Here is a 20,200-nt window from a genome sequence, read left to right as displayed (position 1 = left end):
CTGGGGCTGAAGCATCCCTACCTGATGATCTGAACAGGTTCTATGCCCGCTTTGAGCAGTCAGCCAATGCATCAGTGCCACCAGACCAACAGCCCTGGACACACCCATACCCACTATTACAGCCTCAGAAGTAAGAGCTGCCTTCTTGAAAGTGAATCCACGGAAAGCGACGGGCCCTGGGCGAGCACTCAGAGCCTGCGCAGACCAGCTGGTGAGTGTATTCGCAGATATCTTCATCATGAAATGCTTTGAGCGGCTAGTCATGAGACGGATCACTGCCAGCCTCCTAGGCGGTCTCGATCCACTGCAGTTTGCCGATCACCACAACCGGTCCACTACAGATGCTATCTCCCTGGCTCTGCAATCAACACTCGAACACCTCGACAACAAGGACACCTATGTAAGGTTGCTGTTCATCGACTACAGCTCCGCCTTCAACACCATTATCCCAAGACTAATATCCAAACTCTGCAATCTTGGACTTGACCCCTCCCTGTGCAGCTGGATCCTTGACTTCCTCACCAACAGACCGCAATCTGTCAGGATAGGCAACACCATCTCCTCCACAATAGTCCTCCACACCGGGGTCCTGCAAGGATGTGTGCTCAGTCCTCTACTGTGCTCCCTATACACACATGACGACTGTGTGGCAAGATTTAAGTCCAACTCAATCTATAAATTTGCAGATGATATGACAGTGGTGGGCTGTATCTCAAACAACGACGAATCAGACTACAGGAAGGAGATAAATCACTTGGTTGCATGGTATACCGAAAACAACATCTCTCTAAATGTCAGAAAGACCAAGGAACTGATCATCGACTTCAGAAAGCGTTGCATGACACACACTTGTTTTGTTCTGCTCTTGACGTAGCAAAAGCTGCTTCCTTGATGTGCACTCTGACAAAGGAAGGTTCAGACTTGGAGATAGCTTTAACACATTTATTACTGTTAACGATTCTCCTACTTGGATTCGACTCTACTGTTAATCCTTCTATAGCTACTCAGACTGACAAACTAGTCTGCTACAATCCACGTGGTGGGTGTGATGTGTTTCAATCAACCCTGTCTGTACTCACTCGGTGTCTCCACTGGAAAGAGACTGAGCATGTGTGATGTGTCCTTTTATATGGGTTGGTGTAATGCCCTCCTGTGGTAGTGTCACCTCTATGTGTATCGTGACTGCCCATTGGTCGTGCCCTATCTTACTGACCTGTTGGTTGAATGTCTGTGTGTCATGTCTCTCGTGCTCCCTCTAGTGTCTACCTAGGTGTAGTGTATGTACATTAACACTTTGTGTACTTACAGTGATGTATATCACCACAACACTCTCGTTTGCATCAATGGCTCTGAAGTGGAGATGGTCGATAGCTTTAAATTCCTGGGGGTCACCATCACCAACAGTCTGTCCTGGTCCACTCACGTTGATGCAACAGTCAAGAAAGCCTAACAACGTCTCTACTTCCTATGGAAGCTAAAGAAATTTGGCATATCTGCATCGACTCTCTCAAACTTCTACAGATGTGCGATAGAGAGCATCCTATCCAGCTGCATCACAGCCTGGTATGGCAACCGCTTGGTCCAAGATCGCAAGAAACTGCAGAATGTGGTGAACTCAGCCCAACGCATCACACAAGCTTGCCACCCCTACTCCCAGCCCCTTCCACCAGGCAGGCAGAAGGTACAGAAGTCTGAAGAGCCGCACATCCAGACATAGGAACAGCTTCCCCACAGCTACAAGACTCCTCAACGACTCCCCCTCGAACTGATCTGTTCCCTGTAGGAACACTATTCACAACGCCCAATGCTGCTGTTGCTCATGTATTTGCTTTGTTTGGCCCCTTGTTCCACACTGTAACTAATCATTGTTTGTCGATGTACCATTTCTCTGTTGAGGCCTCCTGCATTGTAAGTGCTATGAAATCTATTCGATGAAATCAGTTGTTCTTCAAACAGGTCTCGGAACAGGTTGGTAAATGTTCTCTGTTGATTATTCTTTTTGTATACTATGTACGTACTGTGTACGTTCCTCGGCCGCAGAAAAATACTTTTCACTTACTTCGGTACATGTGACAATAAATCAAATCAAAGATAAATGAGATGGTTACAATTTACATGTTATTTCTTGGCAACGCGGCCCCCTTCCTTCCCTTCTTTTGCTGTTTCCGGGTCTTATCCTAGGCCCTTTACTTCACCACTGGTGGTTGTTCGGTGTTTGTCTGTGGGCAGTGCCCTCCTTCTCCCTTCCCTCCCTGTCATTTGGCTCCCTTCCCTTTTCTGCTCTTCCCCATCTGTTGTCTGAACGCTTCTTGAGAGTTATTTTTCGTGTGGCCTTGTGTTGGGCCCACTGGTTCCTGTGTCAGTCACTCTCTGACCTCTCCCTTGGTGTTTCCTCTGGTCTCTCTCTCTTCCCCCCCCCCCCCCCCCCCCCCCCCCCCCCACCACCACCACCCGCCTCTCGTTTCTGTCTGCTCTCAGTGCTCCCAGTGGCTCCCGTGTGTCCACCCCCGCCTGCTCTATCATGGTAGCACAGTTGCTTCACAGCTCCAGAGTCCCAGGTTCGATTCCCGGCTGGGGTCACTGTCTGTGCCGAGTCTGCATGTTCTCCCCGTGTCTGCGTGGGTTTCTACCGGATGCTCCAGTTTCCTCCCACAGTCCAAAGATGTACAGGTTAGGTGGATTGGCTATGCTAAATTACCCATGGTGTCCAAAAGAGGTTAGGTGGGATTACGGGGATAGGATGGAGGTGTGGGGGTAAGGTAGAGGTGTGGGCTGAAGTAGAGTGCTCTTTTCAAGGGCCGGTGCAAACTCGATGGGCCGAATGGCCTCCTGCATTGTAAGTGCTATGAAATCTATTCTATGAAATCAGTTGTTCTTCAAACAGGTCTCGGAACAGGTTGGTAAATGGCCCCCACGCCTTGTGGAAATCAACTTCAGACCCTTGGATGATGAACTTGGCCTTCTCCAGGTGGAGAAATTCCGATGGATCTGCCAGCCAGTCTCCAGCTGGGGGTGGTGCTGCTGATCGCCAGTTGAGCAGGATTCTCCGGCGGGCAGTGAGGGAGGCAAGAGCATCAACCCTCTTCTCCATATGTAGTTCTGGCTGGTCTGATACCCGAAGACTGCCACTCTCGGGCACGGCTCCACCCTCACCCACAAAACCTTGGACATTGCTTCGAAGTAGGCTGTCCAGAGGCCGACAAGTCTGGGGCATGCCCAGCGCATGTGGGCATGATTGGCCCGACCTCCCTGGCACTCGTCACATTTATCCTCTGACTCCGGAAGAACCTACACGTTTGGGTTATTGCCAGGTGTGCTCTGTGCACCACTTTTAGCTGCTTGAGGCTTAACCTTGCACAAGAGAAGGTGGAGTTGGCCCTGGTGCTTCACTCCATAGTCCCCATCCTATTTCCGTCCCTAGCTCTTCATTCCATTTTCCCTTTGTTTCATCCAGTGGGAAACGCGTCCTTTCTAACAGTCGTCTGTATGTGGCCCCACAGTTCCCCTTTTCTGAACTGTCCGTGTCCAGTACCTTCTCCCAACATTGTGTGCCTCAGCGCCCTTGGGTACCTTGTCTCCTTGCGGAAAAGTTTTGGACTTGTAAATGACGGAGTTCATGTCCGTTCGGTAGTTCCAATCTCTCCGTCAGCTCCTCTAGGATTGCTTGTCTGTCCCCTGTGTAAAAGCCCCCAACCGTCAGTGCCTCTTAAAGTTGGCGTCTAGCATGGCCGGTGGAAACCTGTGGTTGCCACTTATGGGGGCCATGGTGGACACTTTAGTCAGACTGAAGTGCTGCCTCATCTGGTTCCAGGTTCTCAGGGTTGCCACTACCATTGGACTAGTTGAGTGTTTTGCTCTTGAGGATGGGAGTAATGTCGTGGAGATGGCCCGGAGATCGTTCATGTACAGGAGGACTCCTCCATGTTTACCCATTCCGTGTTTGGTTCCTTCCCCCACTCCTCACTCACTCTGTCGACCATGGCAATATTGCAAGTTTGGGAGGGCCAGGCCTGCCATGCTGCTTCTTCTTCTCTGCAGTGCTGTCTTAGGGATTCTTCCCCCCCCCCCCCACATACACGCACACACACAAACGCCATAATCATTTTGTCTATTGCTTGGAAAAAGGCCTTGGAGATGTAGCTAGGTATGGATCTGAACAGGAAGAGGAGCCTGGGTAGGACGTTCATCTTGATCGCCTTCACCCTCCCCGCCAGGGAAAGCAGGAGTACATCACATCTCTGTAGGTCCCTTTTAAACCCCCCCCCCCCCCCGCCGACTGGTCAGGTTCCACTTGTGGATCCATGTCCAGCCATGGCCTATGGATCCCCAGGTAGCGGAATTTGTTGACTAACTGTATTTCTAACATTTTTTGCTTTTTCAGCAGCCTGCCCCCTGGCCGTTTGCAGTGGGAGGGTAAAAGAGATGCATACAATGTGCAGTGATTGAGAGGCCACCACTCTGCAGACATGTGAAGGATTGAAAGCCTTTGTGAATGGGGGTGAAACTGGTTCATAGAATTCTTCCTCATCCCTTTTACTCCCACCCTTGACCTTCATCACACCACTGCCCCCCCAAAAACAACTTATTAGTTTAACTTCAATTCTGACTCATTGCAGTTAGGTTGGCATTTTTCGATTCTTGTAAACCTGCTCTGTTCATTTATGGGTGTTCACAGTAAGTACAATTTTCCGCAGTTTCATGCGATGCTTTAATTTCTATGCTGTTTTCCATGAATTCATATAATGCACTGCAGCATGAAAATTGATGTGGCACCTGAATGCACTAAAATACTGACTTGCAAGTGCAAAACATGAAATGAATGGTTTAATTATTAACAAAATCAAAACCAGGCAAATGTCTTGCATCTTTCATACACACATGTTCTCCTTATGCAGCCAGTTCTATTTTTAGAGCGTGGGTACTGTTGGCTTTGGTGTCGTTTTCTTGCAAATACATTTTATTTCACCTGTTTCAATCATTATCAGTTGATGAAAACTTTTTGATTCATGCATTTAAAGTGAAGTCATGAAGCTAGTAATGTATTGGGGAATTGCAAATTCTCAGGAGTTGCTGGGATCATGTTCGGTTGCACACAAGTTCTTGCAGAATGTTGTTCGTGAGGAGCCATTTGTGCCGAGCATTATTTAGAAATTGGATTGGTAGTTTCAGGAGGCTGACGTTGTGCTATATGTCTCTTTTGAATTTCAGCTAGCTGTGGCCATAATGCATGGTGAATGTAAAACTGTAAAACAATGACCTGGTCATCACTAAGTAAACCATGGTCAATGCAGAACCTGCCCCAGTTAGTGGGATACCCCAACTGAAGAAGACAGAAAAGGCTGATTAAATCCAGTAATGATGAAATGAAAATGAAAATCGCTTATTGTCACGAGTAGGCTTCAATGAAGTTACTGTGGAAAGCCCCTCGTCGCCACATTCCGGCGCCTGTTCGGGGAGGCTGGTACGGGAATTGAACCGTGCTGTTGGCCTGCCTTGGTCTGCTTTAAAAGCCAGCGATTTAGCCCAGTGAGCTAAACCAGCAATCTTGCTGGATTTAAGGATACCATTCTCAACACTTTTTATCCCGTCATACTTGAATAATAATAATAATCTTTATAAGTGTCGCAGGTAGGCTTACATTCACACTGCAATGAAGTTACTGTGAAAATCCCCTTGACGCCACACTCCGCTGCCTGTTCACGTACACAGAGGGAGAATTCAGAATGTCCAATTCGCCTAACAGGCACGTCTTTCGGGACTTGTGGGAGGAAACCGGAGCACCCAGAGGAAACCCATGCAAACACGGGGAGAACGTGCAGACTCCGCACAAACAGCGACCCAAGCTAGACTCGAACCTGGGACCCTGATGCTGTGAAGCAACAGTGCTAACCACTGTGCTACCATGCCGCCACAATCCTCCAAATCACTGTGGTCAATAATTCATGCCTTTACTCTTTGCAGTTACGTTAAAATCCTTGTTCTGCTGAAAAGCAGTCTTTAGTCTTGAACAGATTTGCAATTATCCTGTGTAGGGTTTTAAAACTGTCGACTACATTCTTAGTTGCTTTTTTGAGCCCAGTGATGCACAGTTTTTAGATTGAGGCTGAACTGTGCAACCCCTTCCATTGCTAAACAATGGCCCATTCTTTTGCCTGGCCATTGGCTGATGATACCTCTCCAGCGTTGAAACCTTCACTGGCATCTTCACCTCAAAGATTGACTTCTCAGCAGCACTCCTCACCTCACAAATATCAGCAAATCTGGAAAACTGTGGCCAAAACCTCTGCTTCTCGAAATCCCAAACTCTTGTCTTTTTGTCCTTGCCCAGCTCTTCCAGCTACCAATGCTTCCACATGGGCCTTATTTTTAAATCTTTGCAATATTTCTTGTCTGTTTGACAAATGATCTGCAGCTATATATTCTAACCCAAATTTAGTATTCCTCAGACTCGGAATGACTTACTTACATGCATATGAATTAGGAGTAGGCCACTCAGCCCCTCTAGCCAACTCTGCCATTCAATAAAATCATGGCTGATCTGATTGTAACCTCCACTCCACATTCCTGCTGACTCCCGATATCGTCTCATCTTGTTAATCAAGAATCTATCTAGCTCTGCCTTAAAAAATAATCTAAGGCTCTTCTCCCACTGCCTTTTGAGAAAAATAGTTCCAAAGACTCATGACCCTGAGACAGAATTTCTCTTTGTGTCTAAAATGTTCGCCTCCTTATTTTTAAATTGTGACTCCTAGTTCTCGCTTCTCCTACAAGCGGAAACATCCTTTCCACATTACTCCTGTCAAGATCCCCCAGGATCTTAAACCCTCTCGGGTAACTGTCTGTGTGGAGTTTACACATTCTCCCCATGTCTGCATGGGTCTCACCCCCCACAACCCAAAGATGTGCAGGGTAGGTGGATTGGCCACGCTAAATTGCCCCTTAAAGGGAAAAAAATAATTGGGTACTCTAAATTTATAAAAGAAAAAAAAAAGGATCTTAAACCCCTTAATCCTATGATGCTGAGTCGGTCCCATTTATGGTGTCGCAAATACTACAAGTATAATTCTTGATGGTGAAAGGTCAGCCCGCATTCTAGAAAATAAATTCTAAGCCAAATTGGCTGAGGTTGCAGCCGGATGGAAAATGGCAGACCTGGCCTAATATGTTAATGGGTGTCCTGTAGCTTTACAGTCTTTAAACTTTCTGTCAAAGGCATTGTGCAAGTACTTTGCTTGAGGCAGAATTCTGCACCTCCAGTAGCAAATAAGACACAACAGGGGTGCCTTTGGAGCTCCGCTATGGTGTACATGAGGCAACAGTAATGGCAGCCTCCTGGTGCTTCAAAAGCATTGGACAATGTGTATGTAAGTATGTGTGTGAAGTTCATTTTGTTCTGTTAGGTAAGAGTTGATTATTGTGTGAAAATATTGAATTCAGCAGGGTTTTATATACCTTTTCCTAGCACTTGGAACTCGCATCATGCACTGCCAGAACCTATCCGACTTCTATACAGCATATATACGTTAAATCATTTAATGTAGGCTTTCGGGACTGTTTTACAGAAAATGACATTGTCTTTATATTATAGCGGTTGCTTCAAGTAAAAACAGACTGCTATGTGCTGATGACCTTTGGTGTTGTGGGCTGTTTATACGCTTGAGAATTGCACAATGTGGGTGGCAATAGATGAGCAATGGCATAGGAACAATTTTGCACTTGCGCAGTGCTTTAAAAGTTGTGATTGGAACTTTTTTCCCCAGAGGGTGGAGGAGGTTCATACAGAAGTGTAAGAAAAATGTCAATATCCTGCTCTGTCAGCCAGCGTGTGCATTGAGCCTGCTAGCACAGGAAGGCAAGAGTACTTTGGGTTTCTGGCCTCTTGCTGTTCTTTATCTTTTTTTAAATAAATTTAGAGTACCCAATTATTTTTTCCAATTAAGGGGCAATTTGGGGCTGCCAATCCACCTACCCTGCACATCTTTGGGTTGTGTGGGTGAAATCCATGCAGACACCTGGAGAATGTGCAACATCCACACAGACAGTGACCCGGCGCCAGGATCGAACCCGGGTCCTCAGCGTCGTAGGCAGCAGTGCTAGCTAACCACTGCGTCAGCATGCTGCCCGCTGTTCTTTATCCTAACAATAATAATGTTTCTTTATCTACATTTCAGTATTGCAGCATTAGCTGAGCTGCAAGGTAACTACACCGTTCAATCTGGTTTCAGCTATGCTCCTGCTGACTACAAACGAATGTCTGGAAACGGTCCCGTTGACTCCTGTGGTATTTTTTGAAAGGTTTCTTCCACATATGCTCTGCAGGTGTATGTCTCTATTTCACTTTCCATCCATAAGCTTTCTTTGCTCTACCAGCCTCACAGCACTGGCATTCACTGAAAAAGCAAAAACAACTTCAAAATCAAAACTCCGACCCTCAATGTACTCAGCGATGCCTTTGACACTTTTCCACAAAACTCTATTTGAATTGCATTGAATAGCTACAGTTTGTGATCTGTTCCGGTAACCTCCACACTAATGTGGACATTGTAGTGTTAACTGCATCTGACCTGTTGAAAACTGGGGATAATAATCTGTTGTTTTAAATCATTTTTTGGAACAGAATGCAAGGGGTGAGAATGTTTCAATTTAGACCAATTACTGTTCAAATTATAAATAAGAGCCCCTATTTTTAATTGACCTGTTACAGATAGGGACGATGAATTCCGCATAGGGATTATGAATTCCACAGTGGGCTCTTGCCAATCTCTGAACCATTTCTGTTTATGTTATGGACCATGGAGCACGATGAGGATGCATATAATGATTCTAACACGTCATTTGAGGGGCAAATTCTCAATCTATCAGCAGGAGCAACTGTTTCAAAGTCAACCAATCCATAAAATTCAAAACTGAGAAAAAGCTAGCGGCATAAGAAAAGCAATAGTGCAAAGCTGAGGCATTAGAAATTCAAATGGAAAATAAAAACGCACAAAAGTTTTATGATCTAGATGACCAGGCACAAGCTGCAAATGGGTATTCATTTGAAGACCCAGATTTTTACATGATATTTGAATTGCAGGGTGCCACTAGCACCTCAGTCTAGCTATTCAAAGGAATTCCTTACAGCAGTAAAGCATTGAATCTCATGGGACAAACCTGATTGAGGACTTTTTTCCCTATACAAGCATTGCTTCTCTTTCAGATTTAATTGTAATTTTTCTCACACTAATGTTGCAATCCCTATGTAGTGCCAGCTCTTGCTTGGTATCTAGCTGATGTGTGAACACTCCGTCGTCCTAATGGCTGTGCTGTAATGCTGATAATCATACTGACTTGCTTTTTATTTAATCATTCCGTATCTAATCTGCCATTCCATCTGCAAGAAATATATCTACTCTGGCTATGTGTCTAATATCAGGCCCGATGAACCCATCCATTCCATTTCTCTTTGTTCTGATCTGTGCAACATGTAATTATTCAGAGAGCTCTCTGGGAATTCTGCAGTTTTTTTTACTCCTCACTGGCTGTACAGGCTTGCCTGCTGAGGACAGAATTAAATATTCTCAGTCAGTGGTCTGGAATTTAATTTCATTGTGAGTGTTCAGCAGCCTTGCAGGAGAGGGCTGAGTGTGGGGGCGGGGGAGGGCGGGAACGAGCAGCTCAAGTGATTGGCAGTGCTTACCACTGGATGGCACAGTACTGTCAGAGTGTGAATGCTGAGCAAAGTTGGAGACCAGTACTCGGCACAAACTCAATGGTAGCCAGTTACATGCATACAGTAGTTAGCTACTCTGGCAGAGATGAACTGTGTGCTTGATTTCCATCTGAATATGAATGCATAATACAGTGCCAAGACTGCATTCAAGCTCGGAGATCAGTTCTATTGGTGTAATATAATGATCAACAGTAAGAAGTCTTACAACACCAGGTTAAAGTCCAACAGGTTTGTTTCGATGTCACTAGCTTTCGGAGCGCTGCTCCTTCCTCAGGTGAATGGAGAGGTATGCTCCAGAAACATATATATAAAGACAGATTCAAAGATGCCAGACAATGCTTGGAATGCGTTGCAAGCATTGTCTGGCATCTTTGAATCTGTCTATATATATATATATATATGTTTCTGGAGCATGGCACAGTACAGTTCTTCACCTGAGGAAGAAGCAGCGCTCCGAAAGCTAGTGACATCGAAACAAACCTGTTGGACTTTAACCTGGTGTTGTAAGACTTCTTACTGTGCTCACCCCAGTCCAATGCCAGCATCTCCATATAACGATCAAGACTGCATCTCCTTGCGAGCTCAAATAATTTCACCAAGTAACATCGGTATCTCCATATTGTTCCAGATATGCTCAACCCATCTTGGACCACTCAACTATAAATATATTTGGGACTTTACATTAATTATTTTAAACTGAGATTGTGACCTGCACAACATTTAAAAAATATATAACATATTGCAATTTATGTCGTAGAATAAGCAATTGCTCATTAATACGATCTCGCCAATAAAACATCAATGTTGGACATAAGAAACTGAAGGCTGGACAAGATGTTTAAAAGAATGTCTCCCAAACTATTTGAGAACTGTCTGAAGTGATTCTGAAAATAAATGTTTCAACAGTAAATGTGCCTCCTGTTAAATGGCCTAAATACACAAGAGGTCTCAGGCCTCCAGTATTGACACTTTGTGATCTACAAACCTCTGCTTGAGAGGTGAGCTACAGTCTACAGAAGCTGCTTATCCAAATCCATTAAAACTGCTAATCCACTCCACCAAACTATTTTCAGCCCTTTAAAAGCATAGGCTGTGTACTGCACAGGATGCATAGTGCTTGGTTTCAGTATAAAAGGATCTTTCTCAGGTCCTGCACTGCCCCCCCCCCCTATTATGGCCTTTTAAAGCTCATCATTTTGCTTGTTTACACAGAGTATGTGCAACAGCAAATATATTCAGAAGAAGTTGGGAGATACTGTTCTGTTCTCACTGGGCACCATTTATTGAGGGTTGTTTTTTTTAATCAGAGGTAGTGTTTACACCGGAGACTCAAATAAAACTGCCTGGTTAATGATGTGAAATGTGTGAATATATAAATGCCTCAATAAAATATTTTTCAATAAAAAATGAGGTGAAATGTGAGTCTGCACATGGAACACAGCACACACCTCATATTTTTCTGCTGAATTTTTTTGAAATGAGTAGGGTGTTTTATTTTGATGCGCAATTGTGGCATTGCTCTCCTTGAACAAGTGTTTTTATTCAGCTGTGCAGTAATAATATTGTAATATAAATACACAATTATTTTCTCCTCACAGTTGCGCCGAATGCAGGAAATGATTGCTCAGATGCAGGCACAGATGCGAATGAAGCCTGCAGATAATGGAGATGGACACTGAGTGATGAACCAGCTCTGCTTCTATTTACAGGTAAGAGTTCTTCAACCCTATTCTGAGGCTGAAAGAATTATAATTAGAGCAGTGGTGGGCAACCTGCAACCCAGGGGCCACATGCAGCCTATCTGGGTTCTGAGTGTGTCCCACCAGTCATTTTGTTGGCCATTACCCATGCGCAGGGTTGCCTCGTTCCTCTGATTTCCATCCTCATATAGTTTTTTTTCCAACCAGTAAGACTGAAGCAATACGCATGTAAAGCAAGGACAAGTCAGCATTTTACAGCACAGAAAGAGGCCCATCGGATCAGTGTCCGTCTTCAAGAACCTATCTATTCCAATCCTATTGCCCAGCACTTAGTTCGTAGCCTTGTATCCTATTGCGGATGAGAGTAATTCTTCTCTGGGACCACACGGAGTTAATAATCTTTATTGTCACAAGTAGGCTTACATTCACACTGCAATGAAGTTACCGTGAAAAGCCCCTAATCGCCACATTCTGGTACCTGTTTGGGTACACAAAGGGAGAATTCAGAATGCCCAATTCATCTAACAGCACGTCTTTTGGGACTTAACGTAATTAACAACGTAACAATCCCTCCCTAAAGCTACTTCTTAGCGCTTGTTAGCATCCGTTCAATTTGTGCTCAAATCTTGAGCGGACACGAGGTACCACTTACATGAGACCTTTCTACACGGAATCCAGTGCTAGCCTCCCCCCCCCCCCCCCCCCCCCCCTTCATCCAAATCACACTATGCCTAACTAACGCTGTAGCTTTCTATTCATAGATATTCAAGTTATCCCCATCTAGAACATTTGTTTGCCAAAATACCACTGGAACTAAAAATTATCCTGGCCAGACTTATCATTCTGATGATTCCACTTCCAAACAAGGGTATGGTGTTCCTGCGACACCTCTCTGTGAATCAGATGGAGCCCGTTGGCAGCGACAGGCCTGCAGCAGCTCCTCTCAGGCATTAAACAATCTCACTTGACCTCAATGTGTGAACAGGCTTGCTGCTCAAAGTCTAATGCATGCATTGGTGCAGATATTGAGTAAATCATGCCACCATTTAATTTAGGAGTGAGCCTTTGGTTAGTGATTGCATGCCTGACCAGGTCAGGAGGTGCAGAGTTCGAACCACGTCCTAGACAGTCCCAGTGGGTGGAGATCAATGCTCCGGCTCAGAACTCCGGTTAACGTGACATCAAGGGGGAATACACACATCTGGTGATTGTGGGAGCCTGTAAAATTCTCCTAATGTACAGGAATAACCAGGGCCAGTTAGTTTAGGTGGCTGTGGTACAGAATAATACCAAAAGCATGGATTTGATTTCCATTCTGGCTGAGGTAGACTTGGGGCCTACCTCCTCACCATGCCCCGCACTTGAATTGGAGTGGTGCCTCTCAAGCTGCATAACCAATTGTCTCTCATGGTGGGGGCGGGGGGAGATGCCTTCAGTCTCTTTTGGACAAATGCCTACTTATAACATGAACCACCCCATCGGCTGGTATAAAAAAAATAGTTGCAGTCAAGGAAGGAGTATTCATGTCAGAATGTTAATTAGGCTCCACTACATCGCACTGAAGTAAAGTCGCTGTAGTCCAGATGACCATAGGCTGCTCCACCCTTTGAGGGGGAGAGCTGACTGGTGGTGATTTAACCTGAGGATCACCACACCTCAGGTGAGGGGCCTTCATGAATAACCTCAACCTGTATGGGAATGCTGCTGGCCTTGCTCTGCATCACGAACCTGCTGTCCAGCCAACTGAGTTAAACCGGCCCCCGACACCACGCTGTATTCCAAGGGAAGAGTGTGAAGCTATGAAAACAACAATCATCTTGGGCTTGGTAAACACTAATACACAATGAGCAAAGTTGAAGATGTTATGTGATCTTGAGTTTGAAGTGAGGTGTGTGCTGATTGTTCACAACATTGACTGAGAGCCATGCACTCCCTCTATGTCCAAAGTGTAAATATTTATTTGTTTTTACCATTTGAAGTTGATGGCAGTTCTATTTTTATATATATATATAATTAAGCACCTTCTATAATTCACTATAAAATATTCAACATGTATTAAATGTATTCAATCTTATTCATAGGGCCATGGTTAGTCAACAAGCCTGATTTCAATCTTGCAGCCCACTGAAATGAAGGAGGGCCACTCATGCGACCCACTCACTAACCTAAGTTGCCGATCACTGAATTAGAGGCTAGCTATCAGGGTTTAACAACTGGAACTGCACTTTCGTAACCTCACTCACCTGAACCTAGCTTCTGGGTGTTCAGCCACCTAAACAATCTCCGACATAAAGCCAGCTCCTGGACAATCCTGAGCAATCGTTCACATGCAGCCACCTCTTTTATTTGTGACCGCTCTAGCTGAAGTCCATTTCTTAAAGCATCCTCAAAATGTCTTGATAGAAGTACAGTTCCCCTGGTCTCCCACCACAGTCTCAACAGGAAGTGCCTGGAACCCTCCAGAGAGAGGCCCAAATGGCCATCTTTCGCCATTGAGGCCAACTCTCTGGACGTTGGGAAGGGCAGAGGGACTTGGAAGAAAGCATGTTGAATTTCAGAGCCAGAGTGAGGCACTTCTTGTCGCTAAGGTCTGTGTTCATTTCCGCTTTGTGAAAAGGCTGTATAACACCAGAGGATTAATGTCGGAGCTTTTTCAACCAGATCAAAAAGCACAGCTAGATCTTCACTGGAACATTTTGTCCTATGCTGGCTGAATGGAGTTTTCTGATTGCAAAGCACAATCAAAGAAGCAACAGCTGGAAGGCTGCTGTGAAAAATGATTTATTTTTTCATAAATGTTTAGAATTGTGCAGTTCTACCGCAGAGTTTCTAATTTGGGACAGGAATGTATGTGAAAATATGAGACTTGGGAGAAAATGGGGAAACTCTTGTCAGTTGTATTTTAAACAATGCCCCAAAGAATCCTCCCACTGCTTCTGTTTAATTGCTTCCACCTCAGCATGTTTTTCAAGCTATCCAATCAGGCTGTTGTGTGGTTCTGTGGAATTCGAACTGTGGGGCTGGCCAGAGGTCAAATGGACCCACAGATATGTCTGATTTTTTTTCCTTTAAATTTCTTTTAGTGCGGGATTTGATGTTTACTTTGCAAAATGCACCAAATTACAAATTCTTGATGTTGTATCTCTGGACAGTTTCCTTTTCGTGTGGATGGTTTGAGTTACTTTATCTGCAGATAATGACTATGCAATTTTAACAGACAGGACTGGCTGTCAGATAAATTGTTAACAATGTTGTTTTGCTTCAGATAAAACCTGCAGCAATATTCCCATTGTTCTAGGCTGTGGAATTGAAATTCCAGTAATTTTAGTCTTTCTTGGAAATCATTAAATCATATGGCACAGAAGGAGGCCATACAGTTTATCATGCCATTGCTGGCTCTTTGAAAGAGCTATCCAATTAGTCCCACTCCACAGTACTTTCACTATAGCCCTGTAAATTACTCCCTTTACAGATATATATCCGATTCTCTTTTGAAAGTTGCCATTGAATTTGTTTCGAACAAGCTCTAAAAGTTTGTACTATACTCTAGATTGTAACAACATGCAGTGTAAAGTTAATTTTTAATCCTCATTTCCCTCCATTTCCTGCTTCTTTTAAATTAAGTTAAATTTATGTCTTCTGCTTACTGGAAACACTTTCTCCCCTCACCTACTCTCGTAATACCCCTACGAATTTTGAATGCCTTTATTAAATCTTCCCTTAACATTCTCTGCCTTGATGAGAACAATCCTAGTCTCGCCACATAACATAGGAACAGGAGTAGACCATGCATTCCCTCATGATGTTTTGATGTTTTCCTTTTTTGTTCCCTGTTTCTCTGGCCATGCTCTCTGCTTTTGTGGGGCTGGGTTAGCGCCCGGAATTTGTTTCTTGTTTCACTGGGGGGGAGGGGGAATATTCTTTGGGGGCTGTAAAGGCAGTTAAATTGGGCTTTCCATAGGAGGAGAGGGGCCCAAATAACGAGGCAACAGGATGATCGGAGACAGAGGCAGGAGCGTCCAGGGTCAGCTGACTCACGGAAGCGTAATGGGGGGAGAGTTGGTGTTAAGCTGGTGCTTGACTTGGGGGATTGGGATCGTGGGGCTGCTTGGGGGGTGGGGGGGGCTGCATGGGGGGAGGGTGCTGCTTTGTTGACAGAAGAGGAGCCATCTTTGGGGAACAGATGGAGAGTCGGGGGGTGGGGAGGGGGCCTCTAGTGGGAGGGCTCGAGTAAGCGGAAACGCGGGCTCGTAGCTGGCCGAAAAAGGGGGATGGCTAGTCAGCAGGGATGGCGGGGGGGGGGGGAGGGGGTTTAACCCCCCGTCCAGGCTGATCACGTGGAATGTGAGGGGTCTGAATGGGCTGGTCAAGAGGGATCACGTGTTCTCGCACCTAAAGGGGTTAAAGGCAGACGTAGCCACGCTACAGGAGACGCATCTAAAACTCGCAGATCAAACAAGATTGAGAAAGGGGTGGGTGGGCCAGTTCCATTCGGGGCTGGATTCAAAGACCAGAGGGGTAGCAATTCTGGTCAGTAAACGGGTGGCATTCGAGGCAGGGAGTATTGTGGCTGAAAAAGGGGGCAGGTACATAATGGTGAGTGGGAAGCTGCAGCGGATCCGGGTGGTGCTAGTGAACGTCTACGCCCCGAACTGGGATGACGTGGAATTCATGAGACGCATGCAGGGTAAAATTCCGGACTGAGACTTACATAATTGGATCATGGAGGGGTGACTTCAACACAGTCATTGACCCTGTATTGGACCGGTCAAAGTCCAGGTCAGGAAAGCGACCAGCGGCTGCTAATGAACTGAGGGGTTTCATGGAACAGGTGGGGGGCGTAGACCCATGGAGATTCGCTCGGCCGAGGGCGAAGGAGTTCTCTTTTCTTTCTCCCACGTCCACAAAGTTTATTTTCGTATAGATTTTTTTGTTTTGAGCAGGGCGTTAATCCTAAGGATGGAGGGGACGGAATACTCGGCCATTGCAGTCTCTGACCATGCTCTGCACTGGGTGGACTTGTGACTTGGTGAAGAGAGAGGGCAGTGCCCACTCTGGAGGCTAGATGTGGGACTGCTAGCGGATGACGAGGTTTGTGGGTGGATAAATAGGAACATCCAAAACTACTTGGAAACAAAAGATACGGGAGAGCTAACAGCGACTACGGTTTGGGAGGCTCTGAAGGCAGTTATTAGAGGGGAGTTAATTTCTATCAGATCCCATAGGGAGAAGAAAGAAAGAGCGGAGAAAGAGAGAGGCTAGTTGAGGAGATACTCCGAGTAGACCGGAGTTACGCGGAGACCCCCGAGACGGGGCTACTGAAGGAGCGCCGGAGGCTGCAGGCAGGGTTTGATCTACTGACCACAGAGAAAGCGGTAGCACAGCTAAGGAAGGTAAAAGGGGCAGTCTATGAGTATGGGGAGAAAGCGAGTAGAATGTTGGTGCACCAACCTCGTAGGAGAGAGGCGGCCAGGGAAATTGGGGGAGTTAGGGATAAGGAAGGTAACACGGTCTTGGACCCAGAGGAGGTGAACAAAGTCTTTGAGGTGTTTTATGGTAAACTGTACAAGTCAGAACCCCCGGCGGGAGGAGAAGGGATGAAGCAATTCATGGACCAATTGAGGTTTCCAAAGGTGGAAGAGGATCTGGTGGAGGGACTGGGGGCCCCGATAGTGTTGGAGGAGATTGTTAAGGGCCTAGGGAGTATGCAGTCGGGCAAGGCCCCGGGGCCGGACGGCCATCCTGTAGAATTCTACAAGAAATTTTCAGAACTGTTGAGTCCACTCCTGTTAAGGACCTTTAACGAGGCTAAAGAGAGAGGGAGCCTCCCCCAACAATGTCACGGGCCTCGATCTCACTCATTCTCAAACGGGAGAAAGATCTGCTACAATGTGGGTCCTACAGACCGATATCGCTCTTGAACGTAGATGCCAAATTGCTGGCCAAGATTTTGGCCTCTAGAATAGAGGACTGTGTCCCAGGGATGATGGGGAGGATCAGACAGGCTTCGTTAAGGGCAGGAACTGAACTCCAATGTACGAGGCTCCTAAACATTATTATGATGCCCTCAGAAGGAGGGGAGGCAGAAGTAGTGGCTGCGATGGATGCAGAGAAAGCCTTTGACCGGGTGGAATTGGAGTACCTATGGGAAACGCTAAGAAGGTTTGGATTCGGTGAGGGATTCATAGGGTGGGTCCAACTACTTTATCAGGCCCCCATAGCAAGTGTATGCACGAACAGGGTGAGGTCGGAGTATTTTAGGCTTCACTGAGGGACGAGGCAGGGGTGCCCCCTCTCCCCGTTATTATTCGCCCTTGCATTAGAGCCCGTTGGCCATAGCGCTGCGGGCTTCAAAGAACTGGCAGGGGTTGGTTCGGCGGGGGGGGGGGGGGGGGGGGTTGGGGGCGGAGCATCGGGTCTCTCTCTCTGCGGATGATCTGCTCCTGTATATTTCAGACCCACTAGAGGGGATGGATGAGGTCATGCATATTCTGAGGGACTTCAGTAATTTTTCGGAGTACAAATTAAACGAGAAGAAAAGCGAAATGTTAGTGATCCAAGCTAAAGGGCAGGAGAAGAGACTGGGAGAGCTTCCGCTTAGGATGGTAGAGAAGAGCTTTCGGTACCTAGGCATACAGGTGGCTCAACTGGGATGCCCTCCACAAGCTTAACTTATCCCGGCTAGTAGAGCAGATGGAGGGGGACTTTAAAAGGTGGGACATGCTCCCGCATGCTCTAGCGGGGAGGGTGCAGACCGTTAAGATGACGGTCCTTCCCAGATTTTTATTTGTCTTCCAGTGTCTTTCCATCTTCATCCCTGAGTCCTTCTTTAAGCGGGTGAACAAGATAATTTCGGGATTTGTATGGGCAAACAAGACCCCGCGAGTAAAGAGACTCTATCTAGAGGGCAGTCGGGGGGGGGGGGGGGGGGCTGACGCTGCCGAATTTTTGCAGCTACTACTGGGCGACTAATATAGCCATGAGTAGGAAATGGGTATTGGAGGAGGGGTCGACGTGGGAGCGGTTAGAGGCGGCCTCATGCAAAGGCACCAGCTTAGGGGCACTCGTAACGGCATCTCTGCCGTTCTCGTCGGCGCGCTACTCCTCAAGTCCGGTGGTGGCTGCGGCACTAAGGATCTGGGGTCAGTGGAGAAGACACCGGGAGGTGGAGGGAGCCTCAGCTTGGACCCCACTACGCAACAATGACACATTTATCCCGAGCAAGATAGACGGAGGGTTTCAAAGTGGCATAGGGCAGATATTAAAAGGATGGGGAACCTGTTCATAGACTGGACTTTTCCTAGCTTTAAAGCACTGGAGGAGAAATTCAATCTGCCCCCTGGAAATGCCTTCAGATAGCCTTTCTTAAAAAACAGGTGGTGACATTTCCGTTGCTACCCCCGCGTAGGATACAGGATAGGGTGGTCTCCGGCACCTGGGTAGGGGAGGAGAAGGTGTCGGACATCTACCAAGAACTACAGGAGGCGGAGGAAGCCCCAGTGGTGGAACTTAAGGGCAAGTGGGAGGAGGAGCTAGGCGGGGAGCTGGATGCGGGCCAGTGGGTGGATACCCTAAACAGGGTTAATTCCTCTTCATCATGTGCCAGATTTCGCTTAATCCAGTTTAAGGTGGTCTACCGAGCAAACATGACAGCAGCGAGAATGAGAAAGTTCTTTAGGATTTAGGATAGATGTGCGGGATGCCCAGCGAACCATGTCCATATGTTCTGGGCATGTCCAGCTCTCAAAGAATTCTGGCAGGGATTCGCTAAGGCAATGTCCAAGATGCTAAATGCCTGGGTGGTGCCAAATCCAGAGATAGCGATCTTTGGTGTGTCAGACGATCCGGGAGTTCAGGAAGCGAAAGAGGCCGAGGTTTTGGCCTTTGCCTCCCTGGTAGCCCGGAGACGGATCCTTTTAATGTGGAGGGACTCGAAATCCCCGAGTGTGGAGACCTGGATTGGTGACATGGCTGGGTTTCTCAGTCTTGAGAAAATAAAGTTTGCCTTGAGAGGGTCTATGATGGGGTTCTCTCGGAGATGGCAGCCGTTCCTCGACTTTCTAGGAGAGCATTAAAATGTCAGAAGCAGCAGCAATCCGGGGAGGGGGGGGGGGGGAAATGTTGCATATTCTTGTTTTTATTTCTTCTTTATATAATGTTTTTTTTTTTTAAATAATATTTTATTGAAAATTTTTGGTCAACCAACACAGTACATTGTGCATCCTTTACACAACATTGTAACAATACAGATAATAATGACCTTTTTTAAATTTAAACAAAAACAACAAATAAATAAATATTAAATAACAAAAAATAAAAACTAGCCCTAATTGGCAACTGCCTTGTCTCAGGCCACCCCCCCCCCCCATCCCTCCCCCCCCCCCCCCCCCAAGTCCTGGGCCGCTGCTGCTGCCTTCTTTGTTCTCCCCTATCTATCTTTCCGCAAGATATTCGACGAACGGTTGCCACCGCCTAGTAAACCCTTGAGCCGACCCCCTTAGGACGAACTTGATCCGCTCTAACTTTATGAACCCCGCCATATCATTTATCCAGGTCTCCACCCCCGGGGGCTTGGCTTCTTTCCACATTAGCAATATTCTGCGCCGGGCTACTAGGGACGCAAAGGCCAAAACATCGGCCTCTTTCGCCTCCTGCACTCCCGGCTCTTGTGCAACCCCAAATATAGCCAACCCCCAGCTTGGTTCGACCCGGACTCCTACTACTTTCGAAAGCACCTTTGTCACCCCCATCCAAAACCCCTGTAGTGCCGGGCATGACCAAAACATAT

The 20,200-nt window shown here is 46.5% G+C and overlaps 1 protein-coding gene across 3 annotated transcripts in view; it reads left to right on the top strand.

The window, feature by feature from the left end:
• The window catches only part of LOC140410176 (septin-2), a 260,093-nt gene that overhangs the window by 220,959 nt on the left and 18,934 nt on the right, over positions 1-20,200 (top strand). For all 3 annotated transcript variants that reach the window (XM_072498165.1, XM_072498163.1, XM_072498164.1), the window contains exon 12: positions 11,311-11,421. In XM_072498165.1, the coding sequence (XP_072354266.1) occupies positions 11,311-11,391 (81 nt within the window). In that variant the 3' untranslated portion in view covers positions 11,392-11,421. The remainder of the gene's footprint in view (positions 1-11,310; positions 11,422-20,200) is intronic.

Source organism: Scyliorhinus torazame, chromosome 1, assembly GCF_047496885.1.
Source record: "Scyliorhinus torazame isolate Kashiwa2021f chromosome 1, sScyTor2.1, whole genome shotgun sequence".
In the NCBI taxonomy this organism is placed as follows: Eukaryota; Metazoa; Chordata; class Chondrichthyes; order Carcharhiniformes; family Scyliorhinidae; genus Scyliorhinus; species Scyliorhinus torazame.
Note: the sequence above shows the minus strand (reverse complement) of the source record. Positions and strands in the feature narration are given on the sequence as shown.